Source organism: Vombatus ursinus, unplaced genomic scaffold (assembly GCF_900497805.2).
Source record: "Vombatus ursinus unplaced genomic scaffold, bare-nosed wombat genome assembly UNPS02014789.1, whole genome shotgun sequence".
In the NCBI taxonomy this organism is placed as follows: Eukaryota; Metazoa; Chordata; class Mammalia; order Diprotodontia; family Vombatidae; genus Vombatus; species Vombatus ursinus.
Window position 1 is genome coordinate 12916963 of NW_020954567.1, and position 19386 is coordinate 12936348.

At 37.6% G+C, this 19386-nt stretch overlaps 1 protein-coding gene across 3 annotated transcripts in view; it reads right to left on the reverse strand.

Annotated features, from left to right (window-relative positions):
• Positions 1–19386, reverse strand: part of RC3H1 (ring finger and CCCH-type domains 1) — an 82955-nt gene that overhangs the window by 48124 nt on the left and 15445 nt on the right. For all 3 annotated transcript variants that reach the window (XM_027868382.1, XM_027868383.1, XM_027868381.1), the window contains exons 2-3: positions 6748–7114; positions 749–869 (exon numbers count right to left, since the gene is read on the reverse strand). In XM_027868382.1, the coding sequence (XP_027724183.1) occupies positions 749–869; positions 6748–6978 (352 nt within the window). In that variant the 5' untranslated portion in view covers positions 6979–7114. The remainder of the gene's footprint in view (positions 1–748; positions 870–6747; positions 7115–19386) is intronic.

The window sequence follows — 19386 nt, forward strand, 5'->3', positions numbered from 1 at the left end:
TTAGCTCATAACAGAAAAGACTTAAGAGGGTAACATAAAAGCTGTCTTCAAGGGAAAGAAAGAAACATTTATTAACCATCTACTATGTGCCAGGCACCATTCCAGGGCCTTTACAAATATAATCACATTTGATCTTCACAACAACCCTGTGAGTTAGGTGCTGGTATTATTCCTGTTTTAGTTGAGGAAGCTGAGGTAAACAGAGATTAAGTGCCCGGTGCCACACAGCTCACAAGGATCTGCTCATAAACTCCAGGCCTAGCATTCTATGTATTATATGGTGTCACCTATCTATCTCAAGCGCCTAGCTGAAAGGGCTGTAACTATCCAAGAAGAATCTGAATTGTTCTGGTCTCACAGTGCAAAAAAAAAAAAAAAAAAAAAAGAATGGATAGATTCTACAGAGAAGTAGCTTTCAAGTTTGGTAGCAAGAAAGACTTCCAAATAATGAGACTTATCCAAAAGTGTAATGGATTGCCTCATACAAAGCTAGAGGGTTAGCCAACACACTGGCTGAAGGGGGAAAAAAAAAAAAAAGGTCTCCACGGTCTTTAATGTTAAAATTCATTGTTACTAGTGTTTTCTAAAAATTGTGTTGTGCTATGGGTTTAGGTTTATAAAAATAGGTAGGTCAATAATAGAACATTATCTTTAAGACTTCTACTAAAATAATTTGGAAAATGAAGACAGTTACCATTCTTTCTAATACTCATCATAAGAGGAATTTGATGAACTGTGGAAGACTTACCTCTCGCACTGCTGAGTGGTTTCAAATACAATGCTAATTCCTCTACACATTTCTTCGCTTCCTCATAATGTTTTGTATCTTCTACCCCACTACACAAAGTAATGGGCTGCTGCTCAGGGACCTGCACATCAAACAAGACAGGTTACCTAACATATTCCCGTGCCACCAACACCTATCAGCATATCACCAGTCTTCTTAAAAGTGGGGATATACTACTAATAGCTCCGAAATGAATTTATCAATCAACTGCCTCCTTGTTATATTCACCAACCCTGTGACTTGCTAGACAAAAGCAATATTCCCTGGCCACCACCTCTATCTCCCCCATTAGACTCTATACCCTTTGAGAGCAGGGATTGTCTCACTTTTGTATTTCTAACCCCAGTACTTTTCATAGTGTTCAATGTGTATTAAGTGGCTAAAAGACACTTTCCATTTATCTCTCTAAATATGAAAAGATAAGGAAGAAAGTCCAGAGAGGTTTAAAGTCTGTAGAAATTCTATTCACATATGGAATAAGACTGTCTAAACAGCACTTCGATGTCCAAACATTACACCCACAAAGAAATTCTAATGTGACAAATAACAAAACTTTTATACAATAGCTCTATTTTAGTATAGCACTATTTTTCCTTGAGATTTTGCTACTCCTTTTTACTGCATCATAATTCATACGGCCTTCCACATTAATAATGTTAGGATTATCGTAGACTCTTCACATCTTTCTTGTCTCTTAATAAAATTACCCAATTTTTCTTTCATTTCAAGTCAACAGGCAATAATAGAGACTCAAAATGGTCTAAGAGTTCAGAACTTGGAGAAAGAAAGGGCTGGAGACATCAAAGAAAATTTCATAAAGGAGATCTGAACCTTGAATGCTTGTTACAAACAAAAAAAGTTGATTTAAAGGAAAGGTTATTTCATAAAGAAAGAACATGGTAAACCAGAAGACAGGCAGAGAAAAGCAGAGGGCTTATTTGGAGAAGGTAAAAGTTTCAAAGAAACTTTTTTAAAGCTATTAACTTATTTACAACACATTCTGTCAAGTAACTGTGATACAAAGGCAAACACAGTAATTGTTATCCTTATGGATATACAAGTTGGAGAGGAGGAAGAGTTACCATAGAAAGAGAAATAAAAACAAGGTATATCTAACTACAGGGAGTAGCTTTGGAAAGAATCATTAAAAAATGAAAAGATTTTCATGACTAGTGTTTCATTAGAAAGATTACACTTGAAAAATTAGTCTAAAATAACAGAACCTCCATAAAGGACAAATACTAGTACTAAAATAGGAAGAAAACCCTAAAAACATATTATTATCTCAAGAACATAAGAGAACCAATTCAACATATTCAAAAAGTTACGGTTAAGGTTTTAAAGTACAGTAATTAATTATAGTAATTTATTGTTTGATAAACTCAAAGATCCAAGCTTTTGGGATAGAAACTCACCATTTCACCAAAACTGCTGGGAAAAATGATAAACAGTATGGTAGTAACTAGGTAGAGACCAACATCTCACACTGTGTACCAAGGTAAGGTCAAAATGAATACATGATTTAGACACAGGGTGATACCATAAGCAAATTGTGTGGAATAGTTCACCTGTGAGATCTATGGGTAAGTGAAGAATTTAGGACCAAACAAGAGACAGGGAACATCATGAAATGTAAAAATGAATAATTTTCATCATAATAAATTAAAAAGGTTTTGCACAAACAAAACCAATGCAACCAAAATTAGAAGAAAACAGAAAATTTAGAAAAAATTTTTTTACAGTAAGTACCTCTGATAAAGGCCTAATTTCTCAAATATATAGAGAACTGAGTCAAATTTATAAGAATACAAGTAATTCTCCAATTAATAAATGGTCAAAGGATATGAACAGGCAGTTTTCAGACAAAGAAATCAAAGCTATCTATAGTCATATGAAAAAATGCTCTAAATCACTCTGATTAGAGAAATGCAAATTAAAATGACTCTGAGGTACCACCTCACAACAGGTCAGATTAGCTACAGAAAAAGAAAAATGAAAAATGTTGAAGGGAATGTGGGAAAACTGGAACGGACATTAATACACTGTTGGAGTTCTGAACAGATCCAACCACACTGGAAAGCGATTTGGAACTGTGCCCAAAGAGCTATCAAACTGTGCATACCCTTTGACTGAGGAATACCACTAGTAGGTCGGTATTCCAAAGAAATTTTTTAAAAAGAGGGTGAAGGGGAAGAACCTATTTGTACAAAAAATAGCAACTCTTTTTATGGTGGCAAAGAACTGGAAATTGAGAGGCTGCCCATCAACTGGGGAATGGTTGAACAAGCTGTGGTATGTGACTGTAATGGAATATTACTGAATTATAAGAAATGACAGGAAGTATAATTTCAGAAAAACCTGGAAAGGTTTACTGAACTGATACAGAGTGAAGTGAGGAGAACAATGTAAACAGGAATAGCAATACCATACGACGAACTACTATGACTTAGCTATTCTCAGCAATACAATGATCCAAAAAGACTCTGTCCGCCTCCAAATAAAGAACTGACAGATTCTTGAATACAGACCAAAGCATACTATTTTTCACTTTCTTTCTCTCTCTCTCTCTTTTTTGGTTCAAGTCTTTTCCCATATTATTCTACGTAGAAACTATTCCTGCTAGCTTTATTCAAACTAGAAAATCATGCCACCTGTTTCTTCATCCTAATTACTGATAAAAATTTTGAACAGGGGCGGCTAGGTGGCGCAGTGGATAGAGCACCAGCCCTGAAGTCAGGAGGACCTGAGTTCAAATCCAGCCTCAGATCAAACGCTTGACACTTACTAGCCGTGTGACCCTGGGCAAGTCACTTAACCCCAAGTGCCTTAACTAAAATAAAATAAAAATTTTTTGAACAGATTAAAGCAAGGGACACAGACCTAGAGAATGCCATTAGAGACCTCCATCCTGCCTGGCATTGATCAATTCATGGATTAACAATCTGTGAGTTAAATTGTTCAACAACTAAAACCACTTAACTATGTTATCTTACAGCTAATACCCCTTCATCTTATTCATAAATATATATATAGTGAGACAGTTTATTCAGTCACCTTGCTGAAATCCAGACACAAAAGCCAAATAACAATAAAGAAATGAGTTAAATCTGGCATGATTTGTCCTTTAGATCTTCTAGGAGGGCAGCAAGGACAATGAAAAGCCTTCAGTACAAACTATATAAGGTTCGCAGAAATCAAATGGAGTCATAGAAGACACAACAGTTTTAGAAATGTTGTTTTACCCAGATAGCAGAACTAGGAGGAACAGGAAGGAGCAAATAGGCAAATTTAGGATTTATGTCAGGAAAAACTTTCTAAAAACTAGGGCTCTCCAAAAATAGAATGGGCTACCATGGAAGGTCGTTAAGTTCTCTCTCATTACAAGTCCTCCAAAATTAAAAAAAAAAAAAGCTAGTTGACCACTTGTCGTCTATGTCATTGTATGAATCCCTTTTGAGGTATAGGTTGAACTAAATGGCCACAGAAATATCTTCCAACTATAAAAATCCGCTACTCCATGATAACCCCTACTGGCTCCTACTGTTTGGAGAGGATGGAGGTCGAACACTGGAGAGCTCCTCCTAGACCCTGTTTAAGGAGGGGACCCAGGGAATATGCCTCATCATTACTCATTTGGACTTCACCTCTATCTCCAGAAATGTAATTTCCTGCACAATCAATTTAAGTCTGAAACTCATGCTTCAGCAGCACTCTTTGCCCCTAGGCTCCTCCTTCCGATTTGAGAAGATAGAGGGTAGACATCAGAGAGATCCTTCCAGATCCTCAACTTATGGGGAACATCAGAGCATTCAAGACTTCATCATGTTCCCACACTGGGTACCCTATCTATTCCATCTCCTTTCTAGTTTCTTTTTAAAATGTGCTGTCATCTTGCAGTAGACTGTGAGCTCCTTGAAGGCAGGGATTGTCTTTTGTCTTTATATCAATTTCTCTGCATGGTTTTTTCCTGATGACACTTTATCTCTTGGCTTCTTCTCCAGGGCTGCCTTCTTCTTAAATACCCCGACTCTCAGAGCCAGAAGAAAAAGCAGGCCTATTCCGTGATCCCTACTAAGGTAACTAGATGGTGCAGTGGATAGAGCACTAGGTCTAGAGTTAGATCTGAGTTCAAATCCTAACTGAGACACTTATCAGCTGTGTAACCCTGAGCAAGTCACTTTCATCTGTTTGCCTCAGTTTCCTCAACTATAAAATGAGAATAATAATAGCACCCACCTTCAAGGGTAGGTGTGAAAACCAGATGAGATAGATAATACTTATAAAACTTAGCACAATGCCTGCAACACAGCAGGCACTTAAATTTATATTTTAGTTTATTAACTGTCTACTAATCTAGTTGTTTAGATGTTTTATAAAAGGTTCTATTTATGCATTTTGTTTTGCTTTCTTTTTCTAACACTGTACTTTCCTATATACTTCCCCCTCACTGAACCTTCAGTTGTCACCAAGAAAAAGAATTAAGCAAGACAAACTCAAAAAATGATCAATTCTAAGAGCACATAAAATATTCTATGCCCACTACCTTGGGGCACTGCTTTAATCTGAACTTTGCTCACTGCCAAAAAATATTTTATTTCCCTCAACAGTCATTCCTTAATGACTAACTAAACAGAACCACCTGCTATAACAAGAGCCCAAGTCAACTGGATTCCTATTACTAACGTCTGTATTTACATTAATTAAAAAATTTTTTTCCTGGTTCCATTTCATTCTGTCAGTTTATTCAAATCTACCCATGCTTCTCTGAATTTCAGACTGGCCATCTGAGGCCCACTAATATGCTACTCAATGGCATAATTTATCCACTATGTCCGCCATCTACTTTATTCCCAACTGTTGTTTTGTTAATATAGAATTATGCTGTGGATATTTTTGTTTTAGAGAAACTTTCATTCTGTCTTGGAATTCTTCTTTTAAGGCAATTGGGGTTAAGTGACTTGCCCAGGGTCACACAGCTAGTAAGTGTCAAGTGTTTGGTCTGAGGCTGGATTTGAACTCAGGTCCTCCTGACTTCAGGGCCAATGCTCTATCCACTGTGCCACCTAGCTACCCCTGTCTTGGAATTCTTTGGGGGTATATTCTAAGTCATGATATTACTGGGTCAAAAGGTATCCAGTGTTTGCTTTTCTTTTCTCTCTGTGAATTCACACTGTTTTCTACAACAGTTGAACCTAAGAGCTTTACCAAGAGTGCACTTGTGGGCCTGCCCTCCCACAGCCCATCCAACATCACCTTTGCTGCTCAACAGGATTGTTGGAAAGTAGGTATTCTTCATCCACTTGTTTTTTTCTCGTGTAGGTGGGCTACCTTTCTTAGACTGATTATGGATCCCATTTAGGAGGCTCTGCAGATCAGTTCCTATCCTTTTCTTACCATTTCTATTGATTATAATGGGTGTGAGGTAAAACCTCGGTTATTTTAATTAATTTTTTTTTGTTATAAATGATATAGGTCATTTTAATATAGTTCTTGATATTTGCATTTCATCTTTTATACTTACAAAGATAATAGTCAGTATTTATATAGTGCTCAAATGTTTATAAAGTACTTTACCTCTATCTCACTTTATCCTCACAACAACCTGGAAGTTTGGTGCTTTTATTATCTCCATTTTACAGATGAAGGAACTGAGGCAGACAAGGTTAAGTGACTTGCCCAGGGTCACAAAGTTGTTAAGTGCCTGAGGCAGGTTTCAAAGTCAGGTCTTTCTGATTCCAAATCTAGCACTCTGGCCACCGAGCCACCTAGTTGCCTGTGTTTATTATATTATGTTTATTAATTCTTTTAAACACATACTCAGCATATTAAAAATACTAGGATACTTTAACCAATAATATCAAAGAGTAATCCTTCAAATGAGAGCATATGCACAGTACATACTTTGGGCCTGTTCAAACATTTTCATCAGACTTTCCTTAAACACACAGGGCTTGTCTTACCTGAGCACCCACTAACTGCAACAAGGCCGAGTTCACAGGCAGGAGCTCTATGTCGGTGTTAATAGTGGTCTGGTCGAAGGGGCAGGCCTTGCGGTGAAGCTTGTTCAGGCACATCTTGCAGACAGTGTGGCCACAGCCGAGGCTGATGGGCTTTCGGATGGTTTCGTCGAACGTCTGAGTGCAAATTGGGCAGGAGAGGAAATCCGTCCATTGTGGAGCCTGTACAGGCATTGCTTAAGGAATTGTAATTCACAACACAAAAATCTAAAGCACAGATTCCACTGGAATCAAAATCTTTCAAAAAAAAGTTTGTTTGTTTTTTAAATATCTTCTGTAAATACAGTCAGCACATAGTGTGAAATATAACCTGGAAAAAGAAAGAAAAAAGGCTGGATTAAGTTTGAGAATTTTTTTCAGTTCTATATTTTAAAATTCTAACAACAAATTCCATTCTCCCTTAAAATCCAGATTTTGCCTACGTATTTTATACCATGTTTACACATGTCAGAACTTGATATATTTGTAACTTCATAAAATCTCAGAATATTAAAGAAGAAACATTAACAGATCTTCCTTTTTAACCACCTCATTTAAGGAAATAGATGCAAGGACAGTAGCAAATTAGTTAATGGTAAAGTTTAGACTAGAACAAAATCTCCTAATCTTTCTATTATACTATCCACTCAAACAGTTAAGGTTTTTTATATTTTAAGATGAATCATGAAACCAAGGATTAAAACTAAAATGAAGGGAGCTTTATTTTTATTTTTCAGAGTTCTACATTTTTTCTGCTTTACAGACCTGAAAATGGACACCATCCAACAACACATGGGCTACTATAACTAAAACAATCAATAGAAATCTACAGAAATTTAGGTTAGAATGCAATAGAATAAGTAGGAGGCAATGAAGATATATATATACACAATGACAACGGGAAACAATAAGGTCAGATTTAGAAGGTATTAATAATACAAAACTACCAAGAAGTTAATGACCACCAAAACTATGTTAGTTAAAAAAACCCCAGCAAAACAGAAAAGTTGATCAATGGAAGAGACTAGGTAAACAAGTGCCAAGAGTAACTGGATACAACTATTGAGGTAAAGTTCTTAATTCAAGTCACTTAACCTCAATTGCCTCAAAAAAAAACAAACAAAAAAAAAAACCAACAACAAAAAACCACCACCACCAAAAAAAAAAAACCACACCTCTCATAGACTGATCCCCCCCACAGCAGCAGCAAATAGATATGTGACCTAAAAAATAAAAGGTTATATAATTCATAAGATAATACCTTGGCACAAGGAGTACTTAACAAGAAATAGAGCTGATCACAGAAGATAAAATAGATAATTTTGATTACATAATATTGAAAAATTCTTAAACTTTACAAAGAAAATACATCTTTAAAAAGAGGATGAAAAATTACAAAGTACAGAGAAGCAGTGGAGGAAAAAAGTAGTCTACAGAAAGCTTGACAAGATATCCCAACTAAGCAATGTCATTCTAAGGATACTGAGTGATGAAAAGAGGGTTACAAACTAGAAAAAAACCAAAAAAGACTTGTAACAATTATTGCAACAAGCTAGTCTCACCATTAAGGATAATGGAACCACCACACTTGGACAACAACTGACACGAATCTCTGGGGTGCTTTCAGAGGAAAAAGACAAAACAAAAACCCCCAGCTAAATTAGATCAAGTACATGAAGAAGAGGTTCATGCTGGTGGTGCTTTAATTGTGAGAGCACTGAGGCAGTAATTGACGAGGTATCTAAAGTAAGATGTTCTATCAAAGGAACAGAAGTGCTTGACTTTATTAACAGCAAATAAAAAGGGAGGGGTGACAAGAGAACATCAACAACTATCAACCTATATGCCTAACTCTTCTATCTATAAGAGTCAATGAGCATTTGTTAAGCACTTACTATGTGCGAAGAACTGTGTTAAGTACTGGGGCTACAAATACATGCAGGGAAAAAAAATGACAATCCTTGCCTTCAAAAAGTTTACATAATAATGGTAGATGACACATAAAAAGAAGCTGAAGTCAACAGGACCTGAGTTCAAATCCAGCCTCAGACACTTGACACTAGCTGTGTGATTCTGGGCAAGTCACTTAACCCTGACTGCCTCACCAAAAAGGGGGGAAAAAACTAAGCTGAAAAGGGGGGAGGGGAAAGAGATTACCTGTCCTGGAGGCATAGTACAGAATATATAGAGAGTAGCAAATGCAACCTGTAGAGAAATGAAGACATGATTGGCCTAGGCCTGTTCCTTAAAATGAAGTTCTGAGAGGAACCAGCCAAATAGAGAGAAGAGCTGCAAGGGCACTTTCAAAATGACAAGCACAGGAGTGGAGTGAGCTTCCAGGGTGAATCAGTTTCTTTGCAGTTCAGTGTTTTTTCAGTCTTGTCTGACTCTTCATGACCCCATTTGGGATTTTCTTGGCAAAGATACTGAAATGGTTTGCCATTTACTTCTCCAGTTCATTTTACAGATAAGGAACTGAGGCTTAACAAGGTTAAGTGACTTACCCAAGGTTGCACAGTTAATAAGTGTATGATGCCAGATTTGAACTTGATGAAGATAATTCTTCCTGACTCCAGGCCTGGCACTCTATCCATTGTGCCACCTGGCTGCCCTGAAAAGGTTTCTAGGGCATGGTAAAGAAGGGAGGGCTATGGCCTGGAGAGGAAAATCTTCATATGGGTCATCTTTACACGAAATGAATGCATCCTTGATGAGGGTGTTAAGAGGAAAGAAGCAGGCTTTTGTAAAAATGGGCTACATCTTTATTATCTCACAACTGACTAAAAGATGTTGAGACTTCACTGTGTTTATTTTTTGTTAACTATGACAAAAATATTCAACTTGGTAGAACATAGACAGGTTCTTCTACAACAAGGCGGCTCCAATCTATCTACAGTATCAAGATCATTCAGAATTCCTTGGAAGGTGTAACAACAAAAATAACCCAGTCCAATGATGCTCTGTTAACAAACATCAAACTGAAGCTCCCTAAAAGTACTCTCCACTATGATGGAGGAGGTAGAGATTGAGGATTCCTTCTGAGTGCTACTCTAGATGCTTGTTTATAGAGGACAATATACTGATCACCTGAAGTCTGAACACACTGAAGAGCCTCCTGGGAGAGATAGCTAGGTGGATAGAGTAGGGTCTGGAGTCAGGAAGACCTAATTTCCAATCCAGACTCAAACACTTAGTGTCTGTGAGATCCTAGACAAGTCATCTAATCTCTGTCTGCCTCAGCATCAACTACAAAATGAGTATTAGAACAGCACCTACTTTTCAGGGTTGCTGTGAGGATTAAATAAGATATTTATTTAGTTAGTATACTAGTTACTTAGTTATTTAGTTACTTAGTATACTACTGGTATATTATGTATGTGCATGTATGCACGCACATGTCCACCCACCCATACAGAATGAGACATAAGTTTTCAGACATAGCAGCAATAGCAATGTGTTGATTTCTTTTGAGGGATGACTTTTAACAAGGGAAAACCTCCAATGGGGAGGGAGGCACTCAATGGAGAGAAAATGGGTAGTAATATGTAATATGCTAAAAAAAAAAAAGGCAGAAACACTGATAAAATATTAAAAAATACACAGCTCAGAAAATGAAACAAATAAGCATGGCAATTATTACTACCATGTCAAATTTAACATATACTTTGTTTTTTAAAAAAAAAAAACTGACATCCAGTTTCAATCCTCATTTCTATCCTCATTTGAATATTGTTAACTAGTTGAACAGAATCATTCAACATTTTTTCAACAAAGATTTCAGGAAAGAGGATTCCAAACCTGGAAAACAGGATATGGCAAGATACAGAGGCAAAAGAATACAGGACACATTTGGGGATGAAATGAGTGGCAATTAGGCCAGTCTAGCTAGAGTGGGGAGTAACATGGAGGAGACTATGAAAAAAGACTGGAAAAATGAGAAAGAAGCAGACAGTGCAGGACCATGCATGCCATATGAACTTTATCTGGTAAGCAACTGGGAGCTACTGAAGGGTTCTAATCAAAAGAGCGACTAGATACATGCACAGATTAAAATGTGGGATGAGGAGGAATGATACACAACCAAAGTAAGACCTGTTGGGAGGCTATTCTAAATACATCTAGTGAGTTATAAAGAGTATTTGTACTTTGGGGTGGGAATGGGAATAGAGAACATACAAGATATAATGGAGACTATGAGTAGAGAGGGGAAAAGGATAGACCAATTCACCTGATGACAGTATCTATGCTTTAAAGGTGGAAAGGGCTTTAGAAGCCATCCCATCCAACCCTTTCATTTCACAAATGAAGAAAAATTAGGCTTAGAGACAGATGTTCATCGACTTGCTAAACGTCACAGAGGTACTAAGCAGAGCAGGGATTTGAATTGAGGTCATCTTACTCGCTCTTTCCACAGTACTGTTTAAAAGGCACAGTGAGACAAGAGAAAAGGTTCAAGGACAAAGACTTGGGGATGAATGCCTGTCTTGAGACTGAGACAGATTAGTAACTACAAAGTCCTTCCCTTGAAGAGTCAAAAGATCTAAATGGCAATTCCACTTGTGCTGTGTGTTGGCTGAAAAGGCTCTGCTTCACTGCTTTTTTTTCCCTTCCTCCTAGAAGGCTTGGTGTGCTGGGTAGGGGAAAGAAGAATGGACTCACAATGAATGAGATGTAAACATAAAAGGCATAAATTAAAAAAAATATCCTGAACTTTATACCAATGATGGTCATCTTTACCACTGATTTGGAAGTGCAAGGAACCTTAGAGATCCATCTGGTCCAATCCTATAATTTTAGAGGAGGAAACTGAGGACAGATTCTATAATTTGTTCAAGGTAGCAAACTTATAATAAGAGATGGGATTCGTATTAATGATAATAACAGCAGCATTTATGTAGTACTTTAAGGCTTACAAATTAGTTTATAGATACCATCTCATTTTTTCCTCACAAGAATCCTCAGAGGTTAAGTGCTGTTATTGTTATTTTATAGATGAGGAAACTGAAGCACAAGAGACTGAGTGACTTGCCCAGGGTAACTGTTTTTGAGCTGACATTTGAACACAAGCCTTCCTGATTCTCTGTACTTTACCCACAGCACCACTTAGCTACCAAATGGAAGACAGATAACATTTGTTCAAGTTACTAAATTTGAACAAAGCTTCTCTGGGGAGGCTGAGCTAAGATTTAAAAGTTTAACCTTTAGGTCTCAATTTGTTTCCACAGAGACTTAAACACATTGGTAAGAAGTATGGAGAGAATTCAGAAGTAATCTTTGAGTTGCCTAATATAATTACCTACCTAATTTTGAAGGAATTTACAAACTTTTTACTAAATATACAAAGCCTTGTACTAGAAAGTTCATAAGAAAATCAATACATAATCCTTGCATAGGAAGGACAAAAAAAAATTCTCTTGATAAGCTTCCAGGCAAGTTGAGAAGACAAATAATGAGACAGGTTTAGAATATCCATTCATCCAAACATTTATTGAGCACCTACTATGTGACAAGGCACAATTACAAAACTTCATCACTCCCCCCCCACAATTAACCCATTATTCAATAAGTCAGAACTGAAAGATCAAATTGAATAAACTTATTTCAAACAAATAATGGCAGATTTGTTGAGGTACCAAAGGCCCTCCTTCATACACACATTTTATATACATCAATATACAACATGTCTAAGACAGACAGACAGACAGACACAGACACAGAGACACACACAGAGCAAATGGAAAATGAACAGGAGAACTAGTAGAATTATACTTGGAAAACCATTCAGTGTTTTCATTACCTCAAACTTCTTCCTGAAATGAAAGCTTTTTAAGAAACAAAAATATTCTTCTGCTGATGCTATATCACTAGGAATAACACTATGCCACGATCTCCAGAGTATTTAAATTGAGGGCCACCCAAAGGGTAACTAAAGAGACATACTGAAAACTGAATAAACATATTACTTAAAAAAAAAAGTGAAAAGAGTAAAATATCATCAGAGATGCGTGACCTGAGAAGGTGGTGCAGGAATTATAGATTTAGAACTAGAAGAGCTGTAGGAATGATCTAGCCCAACTTTCTCTGACTGGCCAGTCGTTCCTCCCAGAACTTCATTTTAAGAAGGATGTGCTGGTCAATCTCTTCATTCCTCTTTAGGCTGAACCTGGCTCTCCACAGGCTTTTCTCTACCAGGCCCCAACCTGGGTAATCCCTCCCACATCAGTATTTAGCACAATACATGGCAGAGTAATTAAGCACTCAATACTGTCTACTGTTAGAAAGAAATGGAGAATTACTACTGTCACTCTACCTACCCTGCTCTTTTCCTGGGGTCAGAGTCCCACACACACACAGTTTGCCTCTAAACTTGTTACCAGCTCAGTACACAGCCTAGGTACCACAGGTCCCCCTCCTCAGTTCACCCTGGCTCTATGATCTGAAACTGGATAGCAGAAAGGGCCTCAAGTTGGCACCTGTTCCAGTACCATACACAAGGTCAGGGTCCTCTCACATGGATATGGGACCTATTCTCAGGCCTCTCCAGTTCCTGAATATTGGAATATTCTGTGCCTGTGCCTTGGAGCCAAATATCATTTTCCAGTATCCACTGACCCCTCTGTCTCCCAAGCTAACCTGGACTAGAAATGACTCACTTTAATTTTTTTTCTTGGATTTCCCAATCAGGACTCAATCTGGTGAGTTTTCTACATTTTTGTGAAGGACTTGTGTTGGGAAACTAAGTTATATTTCACTTGCTTCTTTAGAATCTTGGTTCTGACTCCAGTGTCCATTAACTTTAAAAAATATTTCTTTTACAACTTGATCTTCAATGATTGGTTTTTTTTGGAGTCTTACATATATTTTTCTTTTAGCATTTAAAAACATTTCTGAAAGGGGGTTCATAGACTTCACCAGACTGCAAAAGGGGTCCATGACACACAAACAAGATTAAGAACCCTTGCCTAGAGGGAAAAAGCAATGATGCCTTCATAATTCTAATTTTCTCACTGCATTACTTCTACCAAATATGTTCTTTACAGAAGACCTATCTCACAATTTATAACAACCTTCTACCACCAATTGTCATTAAATATGTTTCAGGAAATTTACAAAAATGAAACAAATTAAGATGCCTATGTCCCAGACACAGAATGAAGAGGGCTCAGAATCCAATAGCAGGAAAATAAGACAAGGCCAGACTTAAGTTGAGAAATGCCACCATGCTGTCAATTACCCAAATTGCTCACTGCTGTGAGTCCATCTCAACGCTAAAAGGACCATTTAATGCTACCATTTCTAAAAGACTAAAAATTACAAGATCCATGATAAGCTCAATCCCATATTCAGCTAGCTAAGCCACCAGCGTGGTAACTTAAGTGGCATAAAAGTGGTATAAAAAGGCACCTAAGTGGAAAAAGAGAAGCCTTTGAGGCCCTTTACACCCCAGCCATCTGTTTCAGGCTCATTATACAAACGCTATCCCAAATGGACTTCCCTCTGTTCCTCACACAGACCACTCCACCTTCCACTTCTGGCTATTCCTCAGGCCTCCTCACCAGGAGGGAGCTCTCTATACCAATGAAATCACAGGTCCAGTTTTAAAAAAAGAAAATTTTCTGTATGTAACTTGGGCATGGGCATGGGCTCCCAACTCTCCCTATACCGTGTCCCTTCCAGGGCTTGGAGCTGCTGTTTACTTCATCTATACCCAGTTTGTCAAGGTCTGGGTAGTTCCCTGGCAGGGGGTGGGAGAGAAGATGGCCAAAGAGCTACTATTCTAACTCTCAAAGTCCTGGGGGGTAAGGATCTTTGTGAGTGACTACTCACACCAACACTATAACTCATGAGGTCCCATTTGTATATTTCCCATTTATAAATCAACCATTAATTCTCAATTAAATCTAACAAATTAGTTTACTGAAAATGCAAAGTAAATGCAAAGTAATTATATAAAATTCCACCAATAACTCTTAATTACAGTCTCCCACCAATGAACAGTGTTAGTGGGGAGAGTGGGCATATACTCAAAGTTCCAAGTTAGTAAATACACATACAGGGAACACATGGCCAGAGCAACCTCTAACTCTTGAACAACAGCCTTCAGTGCCCTCTCCCTGTTGCAGAAAACAATTGGCCCTTACTGAGCACAGCTTCAGTGTCAGATATATACTTGTACCGCTAGGCTAATGTGACCCTCACTGGACACACCATCTCAGCCAGACTCCTCCATCTGGGGACAGCTCCTCCCATTCTCTGCACAGCAGGACTTAACTCCATCTCTTTCAGCTTCAGGCCTTCACTTGAAGTAGCAGTATGCTCTTTTAGGAAAAAATAACAGCTTTTAGCCTAGAGCTGGCAAAAGGCTCTGCAACTCTGCCCCTTTGAGGGGCCCTCCTCCCCTTCTGGCTTCTTGATTCCTTATTCTTCTCCGCAGCCAATCAGGAGAGCCCCCTTTCTATTTCTCCTTATTCTTTCCAGCAGCAGGTGGCAATAGAGAGCAGTCCAGCCTCTGGCAGGTCAACCATTCTGCCCAGAAAGTGACAGCAGAGACAGTGTTACAGGCTCCCTTTGACACACTTCTGAAATCCGGTTTTTTTTTCTGTTCTTTCTCTTCTGTCTTGTTCCAAACCTTTTTTTGGTTCAACAACATTGCAAACAACCTGACCTTACATTACGTTAGTAACTAAATTTTTCATCTTTCTGTAATCAGGTCAATTACACTTGCCCCAAAATGACAGAAGAGCTAATTCCCCAGTTATTAACCTAACAGTTCTCCAAATATTTAAATGCAAATTATTGAAGCATCCTTATCTCCATTCCCTCTGATGTTCTACTCATCAGACACCAATAAACAACTGCTATCTCAGAGCAGAACTTTGAGCCAAATCTATTTTATGAGCACATGCATTGACTGAACTATGGCTATTTCCAGAAAGAGAGCTTTGGTGGAAAATTAAAAAGTTGTTGTTGTTGTTGAGTTGTTTCAGTTGTTTCCAACTCTTCATGACCCCATTTGGGGTGTTTTTGGCAAAGATACTGCCATTTCCTCCTCCAGCTCATTTTACAGGTGAGGACACTAGGGCAAACAGGGTTAACTGACTTGCTCAGGGTCACACAGCTAGTATCTGAGGATGGATTTAAACTCAGGTCTTCCTGACTTCAGGTTCAACTCTCTATCCACTTCACCACCTGGCTGCCTCTGAGATCCCTTCCAACTCGAGATTGGGAATCTTCAAGATTTATACTAATTTAATTGAGTGATCCTCCTTAAGAATCCACTGTGCCATCTAGTTGTCCCTTAAAAAGTTATACTCTATAGCTAATAAAAATAAGAAAGTAAATCACCATTGCTTGCACCATTGCATTGAGAGCACTCTTTGAAGGGTTTATTGGTTGCTCTTATTTGTGGCAAATTGGTTTGGAAACAGATAATTAGTAGATATATTACTTTTTTTTCCACAACAAAATTAGGATTTTGAAGTAGGTCACTTGAAGTCTAACTTTTAATTGTCTTATCTGCTGTTAGGGGGGATTTTTTAGCTTTAATTAATTAGGGATACGAGGCAGCAACATGCCTATATAGAGTACTGCTTAAGAGAATAGATGTTCAAGGGACTATGTTAGGCACTGGAACATAAAGATCAAAGTGAAACAGGCCTTTGGTACTTTGGAAGAAGTGAGAGAACAGCATGTATACAGTAAACACAGAGCAATTTAATGAGGAAGAGTGTATTAATAATTGGGGAGGAATCATGCAAGAGATGGGGGGCAGCTATATGGCTCAATGGATAGAGCAGCAGGCCTGGTGTCAGGAAGACCTGAGTTCAAATCTGCCCTCAGAAACTTACTAGCTCTGTGACCCTGGGCAAGTCACTTAATCCTGTTTGCCTCAGTTCTTCATCATGAGCTGGAGAAGGAAATGGCAAACCACTCCAGAATCTTTGCAAGAACATCCCAAATGAGGTCATGAACGAAACAACTCAACAACAGCACTAACTTTAATTTTCCATTTCAGTTTCAAGCACCAAAGCTCTCTGGAAATAGCCATAGTTTAGTCAATGCATGTGCTCATAAAAGTCTTCTGCTATCTAAATAAACTTTGGAGCAAAGATAATGATTCAACTGAGAAGCTCTCATAGAACCTGCATTGTCTCTAACTTAACCATGTGTATGTTTATGGTGCTTTAGACAGTAAGAGCTGTAGTTATTTCTTTCAAAATTACTTTAATATATTTGTTCTTTAAAATTTTAATTCCCAATTCTCTCCCTCCAATCCCTCCCCCATCAAGAGGTAAGCAATATATTGATAGACTTAACCCTTCTCAGCAACACAAGGATCTAAGACATCTCCAAAGGCCTCATGATGGAAAATGCTATCCACATCCAAAGAAAGAACTATGGAGTTTGAATGCAGATCGAAGCATACTATTTGCTATTTTTTTTCTTTTGTTGTATTTTGTTTCCTCTTTCTGGAGGTTCCTCCTATTGGTTCTAATTCTTACCTACAACATCACTAATATGAAAATATGTTTAATAGGAAAATATATGTACAGCCTATATCAGATTGTGCACCATCTTGGGAAGGGAGGTAGGAAGGAAGGGGGAGAAAAATTTAAAACTCAAAAGCTTATGGAAGTGATTGTTAATAATTCAAAATAAACTAATTTTTTAAAAAAGTAAGCAATATGCCAATTACACTTGGGAAGTCATACAAAACATGTTTCCATATTAGCCATATTGCCCTCCCCCCCCAAAAAAGGCAAGAAAAATAAGTATGCTTCAACCTGCACTCAGTTCATCCAGTTCTCTCTCTGAACATAGATAGCATTTTTCTACGTGAGTCCTTTAGAATTGTCTTGGATTATTGTACTGATTAGAGTAGCTAAAGTCAACTGTAGTTACTTCTAAGACTGAAAATTTGCAAGGAATTCCGACTTTCTGATTTAATGCAGATTAATATCAACATTTTCCTGTGTTCTGATGACATACTCTTTTCATGAGCCCCATAACTAAGCAAATATTAATGAACCCAAAATGCTTAAGAAAACCAGGATTCCCATTTATCCAAGGTTTGTTCCACTGAATGAAATATTTCATATGGTTCCACCAATATTTCAACTGTACCACAGGAGTTGGGGCTAGAAAGGACCTTAGATAGCATGTAGATCAATCCCCTTATTAAGGGTTATTGAAGACTATAAAAGATAAAACAAACTTTTTTAATTATATAAAATTGAAAAGTTTTTATTGAAACAAAACCAATGCAGCTAAAGAAAGAAGAGAAAACTGTTAGAGAGTAAAAAAAAACTTTAAACAACTGATAAAAGGTCTGATATTTTAGGAATACAAACACATAAAAAATGAGCTATTCCCCAAAAGATAAGTGGGCAAAAATCCAAACAGGTAGCTTTCAAAATAAAAAGCAAATTTGCAATAACCAAACAAAAGAACATTCCAAATCATCAATAATAATTAGTGACTAATAGTAAGAAAAATATAAATTAAAAACAATTCTTCAGTTTCACCTATATGCACCAGGTAAAGATGACAAAAGACAAAAATGTTAAATGATGGATGGGCTATGAGAAAAAAGGCCTATTAATGCACTGTTAATGGAGTTGTAAATTGGTCCTGCTGTTCAAAGAAAATAAGTTGGAATGATACTTAAAAGTCACCAGGACTTCCAGCCAAGACACCTGAATGAACAGAAGCAGACAGTCCAGTTCTCCTACATCTACTCAAGTAAAAACCTGAAAATTCACACCAGACAAAATTTGTTGTTCAGTTGTGTTTGGACTCTTCGTGACCCTATGGACTACAAAGCACATCAGAGAGAATGATCAGGAAATTCAACACAAACTACATTAAGTAAAACAGAAAAGAAGGCCACAAGCAAAGCCAGCACAAATTCAGTCTCCCCAAAAACCCAGAGTTGTCAGAAACTGGCCTATCGAAGCGCCAGAAATCAGCAACAACCAGTTAGGAGGGTCAGTATTCACACTGAGAAAACTCAGGTGCCCAGAAGCTCTCAGGTCCCTGGTACCTTGTCCTGAGATGCCAGTAAAGGAAGATCTGCTCTGTGAATCTCAAAGATGGGGTTTGAGAGGCTCTGTACCAGAAGTGTAAGTCAGCACAAGAACCTAGGTAACCCAAGGTGAGACCAAGCAGGGACCCTATCCAAAAGAGCCTTGCCTAGCATAAAGCCCAAATTCATGAACTAAATTTGGAGATTTGTTAATCAAAGAAAACATCAACTAGTATAAAAATTACTGCTAACCTAGAGATTCCCAGAAGAAGCAAGTAATTCTGTAATAACTGCAAATAGAGGAAAAAATCAATTTTCCACAAGGACTACCTAAATATCTAGAAGAAATGAAGCGAAAGATAAAAATGAAACAAAATCTTTAGGAAAGAACGTGGCAGCTTGAAAAAGAAAGTGGCATATGTACAAAAATATTTACAGTGGCTCTTTTTATGGTGGCAAAGAATTGGAAATTGACGAGATGCCATCAACTGGGGAATGGCTGAACAAGTTGTGTTACATGAATGTAATGGAATATTATTGTTCCATAAGAAATGGTGAGCAGGTGGATTTCAGAAAAA